This window comes from Lissotriton helveticus, chromosome 4_1, assembly GCF_964261635.1.
Source record: "Lissotriton helveticus chromosome 4_1, aLisHel1.1, whole genome shotgun sequence".
Classification (NCBI taxonomy): Eukaryota; Metazoa; Chordata; class Amphibia; order Caudata; family Salamandridae; genus Lissotriton; species Lissotriton helveticus.
Window position 1 is genome coordinate 637,407,591 of NC_136063.1, and position 19,188 is coordinate 637,426,778.

At 44.3% G+C, this 19,188-nt stretch overlaps 1 protein-coding gene across 2 annotated transcripts in view; it reads left to right on the forward strand.

Moving 5' to 3' along the window:
- The window catches only part of NSMAF (neutral sphingomyelinase activation associated factor), a 610,455-nt gene that overhangs the window by 482,127 nt on the left and 109,140 nt on the right, over positions 1 to 19,188 (forward strand). For both annotated transcript variants that reach the window (XM_078687269.1, XM_078687268.1), the window contains 3 exons: positions 93 to 224; positions 5,583 to 5,625; positions 14,958 to 15,121. In XM_078687269.1, the coding sequence (XP_078543395.1) occupies positions 93 to 224; positions 5,583 to 5,625; positions 14,958 to 15,121 (339 nt within the window). The remainder of the gene's footprint in view (positions 1 to 92; positions 225 to 5,582; positions 5,626 to 14,957; positions 15,122 to 19,188) is intronic.

Below are 19,188 nucleotides of genomic sequence, written 5' to 3' on the forward strand. Positions count from 1 at the left end.
GATTTGTTTTTAAGGTGATTTACGCTTAGTTTATAATCTGACGTGAATATACGAAAACTGAGAAGCGTATCTTTTTAATTTTAATTCATCAGATCCAGATGACTATCTTCAGAAGAACCGAGAGGCTTTGGAAAGCCAGTACGTGTCGGAGCACCTTCATGAATGGATTGATTTAATATTCGGCTACAAGCAAAAAGGAAATGATGCTGTTGCTGCACACAATGGTAAGTGGATCCTAAAACTGGAGGTTTGTTTATTGAAGCTGATTCTGGTGATAGATTAATTTGCATAGAGAACAAGCATTGGCAATGCCAATAGGTTTGGCTTTAATGTGCTTAACTCTCAACACTGATCACTTTGCACTCACATGTGCAGAGTATTTTACCTCTTGCATACAGGGAATAGGAGCCGTATCCAAGAAAGAGCATTTGCCTGTTCTGATGTGGTGATCTATGAGAATAGGAATGAAGAATGTGAGAGTACCTGTAGTGCTGAAGCTACAGCTGAGGTAGTGCTAGCAAGACCCTTGTACACTAGGCAAAGTGTCCTATGAAAGATGTGTTTATTCACTGGAAACCTGTGGAGGAAGTCCAACTGGGATTTAACAGAAGTGTGCAAAAATAAATGATGCAACAGATATGGCAGCTGCATGTTCCACAATCTGACGACAACAGATAAGACATTTAGATAAACCAAACAAGACCTCATTCCTGTGATCCAAACGGAATGAGATCGCTGCCTGTATCCCCAACTTTTTCCCCTTCAGCTCGGAGGCAAGAAAGAGATTTCCTTAAACTCTTCAAAAGGGAATAATATGTAAATGTGAACTTGTTGACATGCGGGCAAAAGGTAAGATTATTATTGATAGTAACACCAACATTTTTATGCTAGTATTAATGACAGGGGGTAAGGTAATAGCCAGTGACTACCAAACAGAGCTCTAGGTTGAAGAATGATTCCCTAGAACCAAGTCCTGCTATTGTTCAAAGTTGAGAAAGTGGATTCGCTCCCACTGCTTGTCGAGGTTAAAGTCTTTAGGTAAATTCAAATCAAAGTGATAGAAAAAACACAAGAAGGACTTGGACCAAATCCCCACTTCCTATCTCTGTAAAAGTAGCAAGTGTGTAAACTTGCCAGTCGGTCTCACTCCTGATCCACTGAGGAGCTGAATCCACAATTGGTCCTGATGCACCCCAGGTTCCTCTGGTCAACTTTGACATTGCACCAAATTGACGGCTTTATGAAGGACATGTCACGCATCTTTGGCATTCTTTCAGTTCCATCTGTCACTATATTGGGCCCCAAGGGTAGACATGTTCCGACTCCCCCTTGAAGCCCTCTAGCAGCGAGGATACGCTGACTTGTTCTACCTGTAAGCTCACCCTAAATAACTTTAAAATCAAGGCCCTTCACCCACCAATAGCTGCTGTGGAAAAAAACTGACTGACCACTAGCTGCCGGTGTACTCTCAGTAATGCCAGATCCTTGGTTAAAAAAAAAACTATCACATTTGCTGATTTTATGGACTCTCAATCCCTTGATCTGACGTTTATAATGGAAACCTGAGCTGATGACAGCTCAGGCACTGATCTGATTTTGGCGCTACCACCCAGGTTCCTGATTTCTAGGCTTAATCGAGTGGGGAAAAAGGGTAGGAGGTTTTGCTCTAATTTATTCTGAGCATTTAAAAAATGTAACTCAGGAGCTCCCCATAGTCCAGTATTGTGAAGCGCGGTTTTTTAGAACCTTATAAATATCACTCATTCAATGGAGTACTGATGTACCTCCCCCTGGCCCCAAAACGGCATTCATTAACAATGTCAGCCAATCACTTGAAACAAAAGCTGACCTTCCAGACCTTACGAGTCTAGGGGATTTCAAGTTCCACCTAGGAAATCCGATTGTTAAGGGCTCAGCCACCTCATCGATCTAATGGCTAGTGTTGGCTTAACCCAATTGGTTAATGGGCCTACCCATACTGCAGGCCATTTACTGGATGGAATCTTTTCAGACAAATCTTCATACTTCATCGTCTCTTCCATTTGATTGGTCTGACCACCTTGCGCTGATGTTTGAGCTTAAATGGATGGTGAGAGATCTAAACATTACCTCCAAATCTATCAGGACTCAGCCCCCTGGCACAATTCTGCCTGTGACTCCTGGGGAGCTGAACTCTGTCACAGGCAATTACCATCAATGGATTGTCTCCACTCTTAACCAACTGATCCCACCTATAGTATATCACAGCTACAGAATCACCCTGTAGGAGCCTTGGTTTACTGATTAATCTTGGGCGTCAAAAACAGAAGTGCTGCAGGCACAAAAGAAAGTGGAGAACTAATTACGATCCTAAAGAAAGACATTTATAAACAACCTGTCCAAGTTTATGAAGTAATGATTTATGAGGAAAAGGTTTGTTACTTCACACATAAAATTAAATCAGCTAAGAATTCCTCAAAAGAATTATTTGTGACAATTAAAAAGTTGGTGAAACTCCCAGAAAATAAAACTAATATGGACAGCCAGCAGTTTAATAGTCTTGCCACTTTCTTCCAATATAGGGTCAAAGTAGTTTACACTTCCTTCTTATCTAGCACCAACTCGTCCCGCCTCAGCAAACAACCCAATTCCATTGGAACAGTTATACAAATTTGCCTATGGAGATGCTTTTCTTGATCTTACAGCAGCTAGAGATGCTCTTCTAGATTCCACAGCAGACCCCCCACTTTGTCTTCTGCTGTCTCCCCACATAGGGATTTATCTACTATGGGGACCACTTTTACTCTTTTTATGGTAGACCAAACACTGGGTCCAGCATAAAAGGTCTATTAAGGCAATAAAATCTGGTGCCCCCAGTGACCCTTGCCCTCCTAAGATCGTGCAGTTAGCACCAACAATTACGGCCAAACGTCTTACGAAAATCTTTAACAAGATGTTCAGCACTAGTTATTTTCCTACAGAATGGAAAAAAGCGTCCATCCTCCCATTTCTTAAAAATTCCAATTTGAACCCCACAGACCCATATAACTATCGGGCAATTTTGCAGGTTGAACTTCCCGGCAAAATTTGTTGAAAAAGCTGTCAACCTAGAACTGACCTCAAATTAACAAAAACCATCTGTTAGATCCAATGCAGTTCGTCTTTAGAAGCCATCATAGCAAAGAACTGCCAGAACTTTGACATACTCTTGATGTCGGTGAAAATGCTGCATTGATTTTATTAGACCTTTCAGCAGCATTTGACACTGTCAATCATAATTTCCTTATTTACCGTCTTGCCTTCTTAGGTATTAGGGACAAAGCCCTCTTCCTTTAAAATCGTTTCTTACTGGACAGGAACAAACTGTTTCAGTTCTCTTCCTTTCTCTCTGCCATGTAGAGTCCCACAAGGATCATCTTTGAGTCCTACCCTTTTTAACCTTTACGTGACCCCTCTGGCGAATTTGATCACATTTTGTGGCTTTGTGCTGGTATTCTACACAGATGACACCCAAATTGTGGTGTCGATGGCTAGTAACCCAGAGGCTACCTGCATCTTGCAAATTGGCAAATGTATGAGTGGAAAATGTTTAAAGTTGAACTCTACTAAAATCGAGGTCCTGTTATTTGGCAGAAACTGATCCTTTCGGTCTCCAAGCTGGTGGCCTCAGGAACTTTGCACTCTCCCCACCCTGGTCATAAAAGTTTAAAACCGCAGTGTTCTTTTCGATAGTCAATTGTCCTTTGACGACCAGATCATCTTCAATACCTCTTGCTCCTCATTCTTATAAAAACTGCTTAGAAACGCTATTCCTTTTATACCATAAGAACTGCAGAAAGCTGTGGTTTCCCCTCTCATTGTCTCCACATTAGACTACTGTAATGTACTTTTCTCTAACATTCGGAAACAATATCTAAAGAAACTACAGATTTTACAGAACGCAGCGGCCCACCTCCTTTTTTAGGCATACCTAAACATAAATCTGTGTCGCAAGCCTTGACACAGCTTCAAGGGCTTCCTACTAAGAAGTGCCTTGGCATCAAGGCACTCTGTATTGCCTCAGGTCTTTGCACAATCTAGGTCCCGATTATCGAAAATGACTAAAATGACTAAATTCAAGAGATCAAACTGGGGTGGTGTGAGTTTTGTGACATGCACAGCCAGGCTGTTGAACTTCATGCCTCTCAATCTTAAAATGAAGACTGATCTGCTTGCTTTAAGAATGGCATTAAAAACGTGGATTTTTGCTCAATAAATTCAGGAACTGGGCTCATCCACTATTCTATCTGGTAGTGTTTTCTCTTGTAGACCAGCACCTAGACACCTCCGGGTACTAAAGCACTTTATAAATGTTATTTTCCTTTCATTTCATTACAACTGTTGGATCTGTCCTCGTTGCTCTCTGTGCCTCTAGAGCCCACTTCGAGTTCCACACCGTCTTCGATGCCAACTTCCATTCAGACTCCAAAATCCTCACCTTACCCTTCAATTTCGACTCCAGACCCGATACCACAGGCACAGATGGAGTACCCTCTACTTATGATGGTTTTCGACTTCAAGCCAAACTTCTCTCTGCCTCAACTGAGTTTGTGTCGTAAATCTACTTTTATGCACCCGGTCCTCGTTCAGTCAGATTCAGATGAACACATTCTCTGCTACGGAGCCGTCCTATGGTGCTCTCCAACTTCTTTGTTCCAATTCAGATCAGAATCAGACACTTCGGAATTGACAATGAAGATGATGGGAATGGCCTGCCCCCTTCTTAAGAATGCAGCAATCTCTACATGGACTTCCGGGAGGAAAGTGGGCTGGATACTGCCCCAATACTAGGTTGAGTTCCCCCAGCCGGACCACCAACGGAGGAAATTGCATAAAAGTTTTGGACCTACAGCTCCCTTCTGTGCAGTTAAAGACTAATGTCCTCACAGATGTGTTACAGCCTGAGCAAGCTGGTTCTGAGCTATTGCTGCCCTTCAATAGAGTGATGGGCACATGGGCAAAGCCTTTTTCTTGTTCTTCAGTGAACAGATAAGTTTCCTCGTACCAAAAGAAAAGCCTTTACGTAAAAGGATATCCCCCCTACCCCCCCCAGCCTTGGGTGAATCCAGAGTGTTATACCCGGTCATACCCGTGGTGACAGAGGAAAGGAGAGTGGTCTCCTAACAAATGGGTTTCCTGGAGAATGAGGTCCGTCGGCTGAGACCTGTTGGCATAGTGGAGGACTGCAGTCCATTTTATATGGTCCAGCAGGCCGTTAACATTCCAAGACATCACCTCAAGTAGCCATGAGGAGCAGCAACCAACCTATAGAAAGTGAGGGTCCGAGAACTACTCTGAGGCAACCCAGCAGACAGGAAGCAGAGTGCCCCGGGCCCAGAAATCAAACGCAGTGCAGGGAAGGTGCAGCATGTGTGGCAAGGAAAAAGCAAGCAAATAAGAAACTACCCCAAAAAACATTCCCTCACCCCATACTTTCATCCCAGAAGCATCTGTCGCCCCAAAAAAGAACATAGCTGTATATGCATAAATAAGTGAAAGAACATATAAAATGTGGTGGCGTAAATTTGTATTTCTTGTTAAACATGGTTTTTATTTCTTTATAGTATTTCATCCAGTGACTTACGAAGGCGGCGTCGACTTAAACAGGTAACCAAATTGTTAAGTACATGTTTAGAATTTCAGTGAGTGAGGGGGACCAGCCTCTTTATTAAGCATTTGCAATTATTACATTAAACACTCTGTGCTGATTATCCTGAACTTTCTGTTTGGTCTTTTTGTGTATGGAAAGTAAGGTTTGTTTTTCTTGAAGCTGTCTGAGGACGTTGTTCAAAAAATTTCTTGTAAGAGATATTAATTGATTGATGCTTTTTAAAATTACATATTTTTGAGTAGAAGCGCTAAACGGGAAATACTCTAGAGGCTTCTAAACAAAAACATGATCTGGAGGAAAATCTCCCAAAAACAATTTTACTTGCATTTGTTTCTTTTTTGGGAGGAGAGGGCACCTGTATATGAAGACCAGAAATTGCTATTTTAAGCTTTTTAAAATTCAAGACTCTGGGTCAAGATCGAAAGCGTTTGTGCAAGGGCTTGACATAATCCTTACATCCACTAACAGCGTACCTGATTTGTATGTTTAGTTTAAATCTCTGGAACCAGAACGAGTACCCTATAAGTTAACTCTGTCTTCGCATTAGGCCTCAAAGATTTAACTTTTCTCTTTTACCAAACTGTTAGGGTTCACTTTCAAGCTCTAGATTCAAGAGTTGCTTGGTTCATAGTTGGCATTTTCCTATTGTATTGTATTACAATTGTTTATATATGAGATGCTTTTCGGCGAGTAGCACACATCCCTGGAATCCAAAGGATTAGTGGTGAATTATTATAGGGAAATATAGGTAGGTAATTTGAGCTGTGGACATGTGAGTCTGTTAGTTTGATTAAATAGGATAAAGTAGGGATAGAGGAGGAAAGAGTGTAGATAGTGTTATTTGAGAAATCATAATAGTTCGGTTTGTGAAGGGTCAAAGTGAGGTTCGAGGAGGGAACAGCCTAGAAAAGCTAAGTAGGAATATCATAGAAGTAAAATGAGGTTCTGGATGAGTTAAATGAGGGATACAGGAGGGAAGAGTCGAGGAAGTGTTATTTTGGAGATCATAGTCATAAAATGAGGTTTGGGTGGGTCAAAGGAGGGATATAGAAGGAAAGTGTCTAGAAAGGGTTACAAAGGAGATCATAGTAGTAGAACGGTTTGGGGTGATTCAATGGAGGAACAGAGTCAAGAAAGGATCTTAGGAAGACCATAGTGGTAGAATGAGGTTTGGGATGAGTCCGAGAGTGGAGATAGAGGTATAGGATGAGACTAGGGTAGTGCATTGAATAGAGTTGAGTTGAGGTTTCTTTATTATTTTTTCTTTCACTAGGAGGAGTGAAGTAATAAAATGTGTAGATACATATCTACATAGAAAGGGTATACATGTATAAAGGCAAATGATTAAGAGAGATAAAATTGCATTGCATAAAGTTCCGTATGTACAAGTATTCATACATAGAGAGAAATTCAGACGTTCATGTGACGCTGTACGTAAAAGCCAGTTTATTTGTGTATTTTTATATATATATTAATTACTATAATAGGGAAGAGTCGGCTCTTGAGTAGTCTTCTAGTTAACCGTGGCTCTTATGTTTGGGGGTAATGAATTCCATAATTTGGTTGCTTGACCAGAGAAATCCATGTTTTCTTTCTTGCATGCTATTGTTTTGAGGTGAGGTGTCAGTCTTGAGCAAAGGTTCCTTGTTTTTTTTTTTTTGTAAATATCTTTTTATTGCAACAAAGTAGGTTGTACAATCAGAGTATTTGCGCCATTCCCGTTGTTGCCCAATGAATAGCATTTAGGGATTTTATTCCTGAGGAAAAAGCAGTCCTCTTCAATGTGCTGCTTTGTGGGTGATACGAGGCAGCTTGAATGTGGATCTTCTGGCAACCGGTAACCAATGAAGGGCCTTCAAGGCAGGGAAAATGTGAGCTTGTGGGAGTTGTCTGGCAGCAGAGTTCTTAATTCGTTGTAGTTTTTCCATAGTTGATAAAGTTTGTCTGTGCTAGAGGCCATTGGCATAATCATGTTTAGACTTTACAAGAGAGATAGTAGCCTGAACCTTGTATGAGAAGTTGCATCACAGAGGTGTCATGATAATTAAGCTTGATCTTGCTAACTTGTCCACTTGGGCATTCATTGATAATTAGGAGTCCGTGATAATTCCAAAGTTTCATACATCCTTAGATACTTTAGTAGGTGGTCCCAGATCGTCAGGCCAGGCATGAGAGAGGTTCATAATTTTTCCAATTGCCACATGTGAATATTTCAGTTTTGGAAGCATTCAATCTGAGGTGGCTCTATGCCTTCCACTGATGAACAGCTCTGAGGCAACTGAAGATTTTTGAGTTTCCAATGTCTTTGGGGCTTTCCAGTTTAAGAAGTATTAGTTTGTCATCTGCATAGTTCTAGCATGTGAGCTGAAAATCATTGATCATTGCCGATAATGACATCATGTAGATGTTGTAAAGCACGAGTGAGATGATAAAGCCTTGAGGGACCCCTGCTTTTGTGAAGTACGGTTTGGATGAGAAAGAAGGAGTGTGGATTTCGTTTGTCCTGTTTTGAAGGTAGAATGTGATCCAGTCAAAGAGCGTATATGCCGAATTCGCAGAGTGTTTGGAATAGTGTCAATGTCAACTGTTTTCAAAGGCCGATGAAAGGTCCAAGAGAATTGTGAAGCATGCCCGTTCCAGTCTACTGTGTTTTTAAGGTCATCCCCGATGGCGATGAGGGCAGATTCAATGCCTCTTCCTGGATAGAATCCTGTTTGGAAGTCGGAAGTATGGACTTATCTTCAATGCATTCTGACAACTGGGCGAATGCTGCTCTTTCTATCACTTTGCCTAGAAAAGGTCCATTTGTAATCGGTCTGGGTGATGTGGGTCCAGTTTTGTTTTCTTTAATAGTAGAAGTAGTTATGCTTTTTTAAATCTTCTGGAAAGATTCCTGTAGTTAATGATTTTTTTAGGATTTTTGGTTACTGGTGTGGCAGCAGAGGTAGTTAAAAGAATGTTCTTGAAGATTGTTGGTGGACAAAGGTCAGAGGGGCAGCCGGCTGGCTTGCTTGCTTTGACCACATCCGTAAATTAATTTTGTGATTGGTGTTTGAAGGAATGCAGAGGCTGGGATAGGTTACTCTTGGGGGGGTTTCTTAAGAACGGGTTAGTGCTGGTGGTTTTCCTTTGTTTTAAATAGGAGTCCAACATGTGTGCTTTGGTTGTGTAATTGTTTGCCAGTTTGTTAGTAAATTCATGAGTCAGTGGATGAGTTCCTTCTGTGCAATTAGGTTTACGAAATATAGTGAGAATTATATAAAATTCTTTATTTGTATTTGCACATTTAGTTTTTTGAATTGCTGATCTATAATTTGACTGTGCCTTGTGCAACTTCTATTTTGGCCAAAGAAAGAGAAAAGCAGCAACACAGCTTGAGACCTGAGCATCAGGAGGCATCCCTTTTATTGCGCTCAGATGCAATTGCTAATGTATACATCCATTTATTTTCGTCATCCGCTATTAAAGGCATAATCTTCAACTATAAACATGTTTAACTATGGTAGGATCATGATGAAAGTTAGCTAAGTCCTTCTAGAAGCCATTTACCAATGTTTTGTCTTACTTAAATTGCCAAACAATTGAAAAACCATCCTCCCTCCTCAACCTCCCTCCATCACTACCCATCCAACACCACCTGATAAATAAAGACTGTATACATAGTATGTTATGTTATGTTGTTATGTTACGGGTTTGTTGAGCGCGACAGCTGCCCCAGCAACGGGGCGTCCCGGCGCTAAGAACCATAGCACAACCTACTGGGGTGAGGGAGGGGAGAAGGGACCTACCAACATGAAAAAAGATGGGTTTTGATAACTTTGCGGAAAGTGAGAAGGTTGTCGATACAGCGGATGTGGAGGGGTAGGGAATTCCATAGTTTTGCCGCCTGGAGTCTGAAGGAGCGACCTCCGATGCGGCTGAACTTTGTGCGGGGGACCACTGCTAAATGATGACCTATGGAGCGCAAATTGCGCTGGGGGGTGTAAGGAGTAAGCAGCGATTGGAGGAGTTTGGGGCCCTCCGCATTCAAGATTTTAAAAGCAGTAGTGAGGGCCTTAAATTGAATGCGAGCTTCCACCGGAAGCCAATGTAGTCTCTGGATGGTGCCTCGAGCGGAGCACCTTCTGGGGAGGCCTACAATTGCCCTGGCCGCAGAGTTCTGTATTCGCTGGAACCTAGCTGTTTCGGCTTTGTTAGCGCCTAATAGTAGAACGCTCGCATAGTCCAGACGGGACAGGATGGTGGCTTGGACAACGAGCTGCCGTGTTTTGGGATCAAAGAAGCCTAGAATGGGGTGCAGGCTTCTCAGTAACCCAATGCATGTAGCTGCTACCTTTTTGGTGTGGGTTTGGTAGCTGAGTGCGGAATCCAGCCATACTCCTAAGTTTTTGACTAGGGCTTTGGGAGGGGGGGTAGGTCCTAACAGAGGGGGCCACCAGTGGTCACTCCAGTGGCTGGGGTTCTTACCCAGGGGTAGTACCGAGGTCTTTCCTGCATTCAGCTGTAGGCAATTTTCAGTCATCCAGGTGGCAACGGCGGCCAGCCCATCCCTAAATTTTGTGGCCGCGGTAGAGGGCATTTCAGTGAGGGTGATAACTAGCTGTGTGTCGTCGGCATACGACACCAGCGTAAGGTCCCATTCTTTGGCCACTGCCGCCAGGGGCTGCATGTATAAATTAAAAAGGGACGGACTGAGGGCAGAGCCCTGTGGTACTCCTTGGTTAATCTCATGAGAGTGGGAGATGAAAGGGGGGGCAGACACACGAAAGGATCTGCTCGTGAGGAATGATCGGAACCATTCTAGTGCCCTGTCCCTGATCCCGATGCCCTCCAAGCGGCTCAACAGGATATCATGGGACACCGTGTCAAAGGCCGTGCTGAGATCCAGTAGTATCAGCGCAGCACTCTGACCGGCGTCCATGATCATCCTCAGATGTTCGGTAGTGGAGAGGAGGGCGGACTCCGTACTGTGTCCAGGCCTGAACCCCTGTTGGGAACAGTCCAAGATGTTATTTTCGGCCATGTGGGCAGTGAGTACGGTGGTCGCATGGGCTTCTGCCAGTTTGGACACCCAGGGAAGCAGTGAGACGGGCCTGTAATTCTCCGGCTTTGTGGGGTCCAGAGTGGGCTTTTTAATGATGGGGGTAATCCAGGCCTGTTTCCAACAAGTGGGTACTATGGCAGATGAGAAAGAAAGATTAAGTAGCATGGCCAGAGAGGGAAGAAAAAAGTCCAGGTAGTCCAGAAACTGGGCTGGTCTCATGGGATCAGAGGGGGCGCCGGATTTCACCTTTCTGCAGAGTTTAGCTAGCTCCTCATGGGAGATGGGCGGCAGATAAGTGAGCCCGGGGCCTTTGGCAGGGACCTGGAGAGGGTTGGCAAGAACAGGGGAGTTCTATGGGAAGGTGTTATAGATCTTTCTCACCTTTTCTGTAAAGAAGGTGGCGAGGTCCTCGCACTGCTGAGTGGAGGAAATGCTTGTGGTAGGATTGCCGCCGTTTTGTAATTTTTGGACCAATTTGAAAATAGTTTTTGTGGGGTTGGGTCTGGAATCAATTTCTTTGGCGTAGAAGGACGCACGGGCAGTGCGTATAGCTTTATGGTAACGCTTGAGTGTGGTCAAGTAGGACGCTTTGTCATTGTCCCTATATTCCTTCCTCCAGTTGCGCTCCATTCTTTTACATTCTTTTCTAAGAATTTTTAGGTTGTCGTCATACCATGGGTTCGAGGGGCTGTTCCGTCCTCTCGTCCATTTCGCTGGAATAATGGTATCGAGACCTTTGGTGATCCATTCCTGAAAGGAGGCATATAACGTGTCAATGCCATTCGTGCTTTCAAAATTAGGTTCTCCTAGACTGGCAGGCAGGTTTATGTTTTGGAGCTTGTGCCAGGGTCGTTTAAGGCGGGCGGTGGACGATGTCTTGTTAGGTTGGGTAGTTGCCGGAATCACGAAAGAAACAAGGAAGTGGTCCGTCCATCCCATAGGAGTAGGAGGATCCGCTTTGGCTTTCAGAATATTCGTGAAGACTGGGTCGAGTAAGTGCCCAGCCGAGTGTGTAGAGGATTGTATGATAGGGGTCAACTGCAAGGCTGTTAAGTCCGCTAGAAGATTGCTAATGGTCAAATCTGAAGAGGCGTCAAAGTGGAGGTTTAAATCCCCCAAGATCGTGAAGTTAGCGGAGCTAGTGACCAGGGCATGGGCTATTTCTAGGAGTTCCTCAATGAATTTCGAGGAGGGGCCAGGAGGTCTATAGATAAAGAGGCCAGAGAGGGAGAAATGAGGGCTCGTGGTGATTTTAAACCGTGCGCCTTCACAGCCCGTAATGTCTTCCTTTACGAAAGTACAGGTGTAAGATGTTCTATAAATGACGGCGATGCCGCCACCCCTTGATCCTCTATTGATGGAGGTCATAGAGAATCCATCTGGTAGAGTTAGGTTGGGCATGCTGGTTAGATCGTCCGTGAGCCAGGTTTCACATAAGAATAATATGTCCGGGTTCTCGTCTGTTAGTAAAGTATGTATCTCCGCATGGTGTTTAACCAGGGACCTGACGTTAAGCTGAGCGATTAAAAGCGATGAAAGGTTCTTTCTGGCGGTTCTGTGACAGAGTAGTCTCGGCGCAGGTATGAATAGGCTACAGGAGTTACATTGGAGAGCAGTCTGTCCAATGCATCCCTCCAACTTGTCACATCGTTGGTTCGAGTTAAGAGCAAGAAGATGATTTTTGTCATAATAGTATGTCGTTCGCGTATTTTGGGCAGGGGGGTGGCGAGAGGCGATGACTTGGCGATGACGGGCGAAGACGGGCTGCGCGTACGGTGTAGACACATACTTTTATGACAGAAAAAAGTTAGGGAGGGGCATGGCCTCCAAGGGGGCGTGGCCTATCGGCACGCCGGCAATGGCGCTGTGTTTGTTTGGGCGTTCGTGATGCCAGGTGAGTAGTACTTTTAAAAACAGTAGGAAATCTCAAGTGACACAATAACAATTTAAAAACAATCTAGTGCCTATCTCCCGGCTTTCCGCCTCAGGAGTTGCGAAGGTTCTGACAGGCGGCGCTTGTAATCAGCGACTAAATACCTGTCTTGAGGAAGGGGCGTGGCCTCCAAGGGGGCGTGGCCTATCGGCACGCCGGCAATGGCGCTGTGTTTGTTTGGGCGTTCGTGATGCCAGGTGAGTAGTACTTTTAAAAACAGTAGGAAATCTCAAGTGACACAATAACAATTTAAAAACAATCTAGTGCCTATCTCCCGGCTTTCCGCCTCAGGAGTTGCGAAGGTTCTGTAAAGTAGAGTAAAGTAAAGTAAGAATAATAACAAATACCCAACTGGAAATCTTCCTCAAGAATCAAAATGACTCAGCAAGGGAAATCACCACCAACAAGACGTGGGACCCTCGTCAAAACAAGCCTGTTAAAACTAAGAAGTAGCCAACCCATCACCATTACGCTGGCTACAGGTAGACAGCCCAGCCATGCAGCTACTTTATTTGGTCTGTCCCATTAAAAAGATGCAACATGTTATATAGATATGTTTTTTATCAGCATAAGTCTGATTTCCACAGCCACAGTAGAAAAGTAGGAGACCACCTCACCCTGATAGCTCTGTGGGAGCACTCGTTAACACTAGTTCAGCTGCTAAAACATTTCAGCTGCTAAAAACATTTCACACATATTAAAGGAAGAGAGAGCGAGAGAGAAGTGTACGTCGTCTAAAGTTTGGTGGAGGCATTTAAGTGCTTGCATCTCAATCCTTCAAATACCTTATTGATTGTGAAATAGTAAGGCAGTAGACTTGTTAACAGGACCAAAAAATGCATACCCCTCCTCAGAAGATATCGTGAATCTCAAAGTAGACATTATCTCCAAAAAGACATTACTCCTGAATGATATCCGCTTATGCTCCATTCTGGTCAGACAGCCAATAAATTATTGAAATATACAGCCTGGGCTTCATTCAACTAGTGACTCAGTCTGTCTACTGCTGAAATCATAGTGTTGGCCACCCTTTCTCCCTGATTCTAAAACTGAAAACATTTGAGCATACACCACTATGGTGGGTGGACTACGAACACTGGCAGAGATGTGAAGTGGGAGCAAGAGACAAAATTGTCCATATGTCTGGACAAAGGTGCAGTACTGTTGTCTGAATAAATTAAATTCATTTTCATTTACAGTGAAATCATAGATTGCTTAAAATAAATACCTGTGGTTTACAAATCATACATTTTTCATACTTTTAATCACTTATACATATTCTCATCCACGCATTCATGAAAATACTTCTATTTCAAAAACGTATCAGGATCTATGAGTGTATTGTGAGTGACGGGGGAATAGAGCGGAGGCAGGGTGCAAAGTAGAGGAGGGCCAGACCCACCTAGTCTACTCGGTTCACTCATGAAGTTGATCTTCAGCCCTCTTTTGGTAACCTATGCAAAGGGACCTTAGCCACTTGACTTCGGAAATTTCACTCAAGAGTCTTGAGAACCATACGATTCGATGCAAATTGCTTTATTCTTCTGTGTATGTCCATGTAATGCAATATGTGTACAGTATTTCTCATATAAAAACCATCTTTACAATGTTTGGCCTAGCCCTTCCCTTGTTTTATGTTCCACCCACTTTCTTATAACCTCTGGTTTCTCTAATTCATTCCCAAATGGATGCCACACTGTTCCATAGCTCATGTTTGAGACACTCCTATTGCAATAAAAATGTTCTCTGTAAAGTGCAGGCAGCACTGCTCCTTGAAGCTAGGTTTGCACTATACCAAATATTAAAAAATAAACTGTATGCGGTATTAACAGTCATCTAGTTGAATATCTGGCTGATTGTCCCAGCATAATCTATTAAGACATTTCTACACAGACCATTGATCTGGGGGATCCACAAATCAGCGCCACAGTACCTCTAACATTCATATATCAACCACTGCAAACGAGACCAAAAATGCTTAGGCCAGGGCTAGTCTTTCAATCTCTTTTAGGTGAATTTTATTTTTTGTGAATGTCTCTTATTTAAACGCCCACTTTTATTGGGCACCCTCAGAGGAATCCTATAGCACGTTCATATCCCAGTTATGTGGCATGTACAAGATAAACCTTTTCTTATTTTTAATACCTTTATACCTAATGGGGATTCTTTGAGCCCACTGTCTCCCCAATTTTGAGAGTATGCATGATGTTCTTTGCCTCAAAGATGCCTGCATAATATTGTCTAGCATGTTTCTTTAAACATTCTCATTATTGCCGTGTGAACATACAGAATATAGTTTAAGTAGATTGAAAATGCAAATTTTCTAAAAATGTTTATTTTTTTCTTAAAAGTATAGAGGATCCCGATCATGAAATAGCAATGCTTACACAAATTCTGGAATTTGGACAGACCCCAAAACAGCTTTTTACAAAACCTCATCCTCAAAGGATAACACACAAATGGAGGAGTATCTCTCGGTCATCTAGCCAAAGTGCATCCTTCGTTGACTATCCTGGTGAGTGTGCATCATAGCCAGTTATTTGCAGATAAACATGTCTCTTGTACGGAATGTTAGAGTGTACCTTGCATATTGCAGGCCTAGCCTTTGTTAAATGGCTTCTTTGCAGTTTTTTAACATCCAATAACATTTTCTGGTAGTGCAGGTTTGTGGCTGCAGATCTGTTTTCCATTGTGATAGTTTCCTAATCATCCCATTATAAGACTTTGTTGTAAGATCACTGAAGTTTCTACGTGTTTATTATTTTGATTTCGTTTTGATTATTTAATAAGACATTAAAACCTGCCTTTGAAGGCAGTAGAGCACTGTAAATCACAATTTGGGCATGGAGAGTAAAGGTAGAATCTTGGAGTACAGCAGACCGACATGAAACTGTTTTAATCTATAGTGAGTTGTGAGGAAGTGGCTGGTATTGATAGTTGTATTGCTACAGTATCTGTTAGGTGGGTGTAGGTGTAAAGTCCTATCACACTTAACAATTTCAACATCTTTAAAACGAATTTAGTAGGATGATGGCTGCAAAGGTTCCATAATCATAGCAAACATCTGCTGACAATATGAGTGGGGGGGTACTGGAAGGGCCTAGTAGGCAAAATGAAATGTCATGTAGGTTCCCTAAAAGGCAGGAATGTTAGGTGTGTCAGCGGAAGTGCACATTCTCTAAATGCTACAGTGTTTTGATGGTTCCATATGTCTTTGCAGATGTCATTGGCAACTATGATTTGGCTGCAGGCTCTGCTTGCCCCGGGCTGGCTCGAATTGCCATCCCTCACTTTGCCTTCAGTGCAGATCATTGCAGATCATTTTCAGCTCTGCGTAAGGCTCTTCCTCAGGTCCACTCAAAATGTTGTTGACTTCTTGCACTCTGATATAATCGTTTACTTTGTATTAATATGTGCTAGGGTGCTCTAATGTATTCTTTGTTGGCCTACTTGTTGAGCTCCTCTCTGCTCTTATGATATACATGTCTCCACTTGACTTTGTTCATTTTTTACATTTAATGATTATGTTCAGTTGGACAGCCAAAAATAGATTGATTACATTTTTAAATGCATGTTGTTGTTGTTGTTGGACCTGGCCCTTTTTGGCAGGTTCACCCCGAAACTTTTTGCTTTTTCCTAGCCAGTTGCTGGAACCTGGTGTTGGTGATTTTAGGCCTTTCCGCACTTTTTCACTGTGGTACAGTGTAAAGTGCGTGAGCTCTCTGTGTATGTGTGGTGAGTGACCTGCCCTCCCATAGGAATGAATGGGGAATATGTATGCCCATGGTAGTTCCTGATGTGTGGGGAGTGCAGGGTCGAGTTTGGTATGTGCGAACTCGTGAGATTGAATGCTGCGTAATGGTATATGCGGCATGATTGTGTCTAGTGTAGAAGTGCCACTTTTAGAAGTTGGCATATTTGTGTAATTTGTGTCTGGCGTGTGATTGGCTGAGGCTGACTGGTGAGTCTGGCTCCAAGAGTCTGGGAGGGTCTGCCCCGGTGGTGAATGGAGTGTTTAGCATGCTGATGTGAGGGGAGGAGTGAGCCTGGGCCTGCTTGTGGATTGACCGTCTGGTTTGAGGGTCCTGAGTGAGGCTGGGTTTTCCCCACACAATGCTGGCTCCACCCCCTGGGGTGCGTCTGATGTCCCTAGCCTGGCCAGTGAAAGGAATTCCCTATAACCAGTTCTAGCTGGTTCTCACACTGCCTGCACCCTGCTAGACAAAGGATTTCTCTGTATAAAAAGGGGCTGTGTCCCCTTCCAAAATGTTCTTGTTTTCTGACTTGAATCCTGTCAGGGGCTTGCTGCTGCTTGGGCTCAGGGGAAGGCTTGCCTCCCTGAGCCCTGCCCAGCCCCTGGACACCTGATGGACTTTCCTGGGGGAGCTGGAGGACTTTTCTTTGTTGGGAGCTGCTGTGCTCCACCTCTCTTGTCCCTGAACTGGATTTATAGCGCTGGGAGCGCTTTATTCTTACCCATAGCGCTGGGAGCGCTTGATTCATGCCCCTAGCGCGTGAGAGCGCTGTATTCTTGCTGCTAGCGCTGGAGGCGCCCTGATTGCCAATTTTTTAGTCCCCTGGCAGGTGCCCACCCCGCCAGGGACCTTGCTGCTATTTTTGTGCGAGATCGAGTGCCCCCCTCGATTTATTGTTTGCTTAACACCGGTGCCACCCGGCATTGCCCCGTGTCTTCACTGCCGCGGCCCTCGCGCCGCAGAAACCGGAAGTCAGGCAGCTTTTGGCCGGGACGGGGGTGGGGCCTGCAATCCGCCAGGAAGTCCCGCCCGCCGGAGGAGAGAAGCTGCCCAAGAGAGGAGAGAGGGGAGAGGAAGATGGCGCCTGCCGCTGTGGGGCTCCCGTGACCAAAGGGGGAGCCCCGCACCCAGAGAAGATGCGGCTGGAGGTACCGGCGGGGCTCCGTTCCCGAAGAGGAGCCCCGCGCTGTGAGAGAAGCCTCGCCGCCTATGCAGCCAGCTCGAAGAGAAGTGGAGTCCCCAGAGAGAGCGGCCCGGTGAGTAAAAAGGGATGGGGGGGGGGCTCCAGAGGGGCTGCTGTTGGTGCCGGGAGACGGCACCAGGACGAGGATGGAAGTAGGGCGGCCCCAGACGACGGAGCCCAAGTGCTCCAACCCGGGCCCATATTTGTTTAATAGTCCCTGAGAGGGGCTCGGGGGGCACAGTGGGTTATTACGAGGCCCCAGAGCTGAAGGGGCAGTTTATGTGGCGCCCCAGGAGCATTGTCGTGTCTAGAGCCCTGTGTGCTCCGACGCTCAGGGGGCATTTCTTCTGATCTTGAGTCCCCAGAGGGGGGACTGCAACGTTTGGGGCATGTGTTATGACAGAGCCTGTGTGGCTCCAACGTGGACACGAGTGTTTTCAGAGCCTGTGTGGCTCCAATAGTTGGCGCAGTTCTGTCCTAGGGTCAGTGAGGACCCTGTCGCCGTTTTTGATTCCCAGCTGCCCAGCAATTAGTGGGCAGCTGCACCGTTTAGGTCTTGTGATTGTCCACAGGTGCCCAGCAAGTAGTGGGCACCTGCAACGTTTAGGTTTTGCGCTGGTGGCGCACCCCTGACTGGCGCTGCATTGGTAGCGCGCCCTGACATTCTGGACACAGGGCTTTTTAGTCCCTTTATTAGATGGGGGCTGGTATGTTATTTTATGTAAGCGCAATGTGATTATCTATGTGATGGTAATTGCCTAATGTGAGTTTTACGCAATGTGATGTGGTGCTAGGAAATGTAATGCATTTAATATGATTACGCACCTTGATCTTACACCTCTGAATGTTTTTGGGCATCATGTGTTTTTGCGCTATTGGGTTATGTTCTGGCACCTCTGAATGTTTTTATGCATCATGTGTCTCCCTTGATTTTACACCTCTGAATGTTTTTAGGCATCATGTGTTTTCTTTCCTTACACCCCTGAATGTGTTTTTAGGCATCATGTGTTTTCCTTCCCTGCACCTCTGAATGTGTTTTGATGCATCATGTGCCTTGTTCTTACACCGCTGAATGTTGTGATGCATCATGTGTAATGTGTTCTTGCTTATACCCCTAAGTGTATTTTATTCTTATGTGGTTGTGTTTTGCCTAGTATAGTTATACTAGAGAGGTTATGTGTCCATGCGTGATCTAGGCCTATGGTTATTAGTATTGCGTAGTGTGTACCTACCTTTACCAGTAGTTACTGGTTGTGACCTATAAGTGTTCTTTTGTGTTACACTTATTCTAAGTTCTAAAAGTGCTATTTCTAAAAGTGTTGATTCTGACAGTGGCCCATGTGGCCTGGCCTGTACATAATCCCTTGTGAATATTGCCCGTGCCAGTTGGCACAATGTACATGTGTGATTTCTATCTGATGTGTTTTGACAATACAAAAGTTATTTTTATATAACCTTGTATGGAGTTCCTTTTGTGGTGTGCCTAGGATGTTGTTGCTGTTGTGTGCTTGCGCAAATGCTTTACACATTGCCTCCGAGGTTAGCCTTACTGCTCGTGCCAAGCTACCAAGGGGGTGAGCAGGGGTTATCTTGGCGTGTGACTCCCTTGACCTGACTAGAATGGAGGTTTCTGCCTGGATTTGG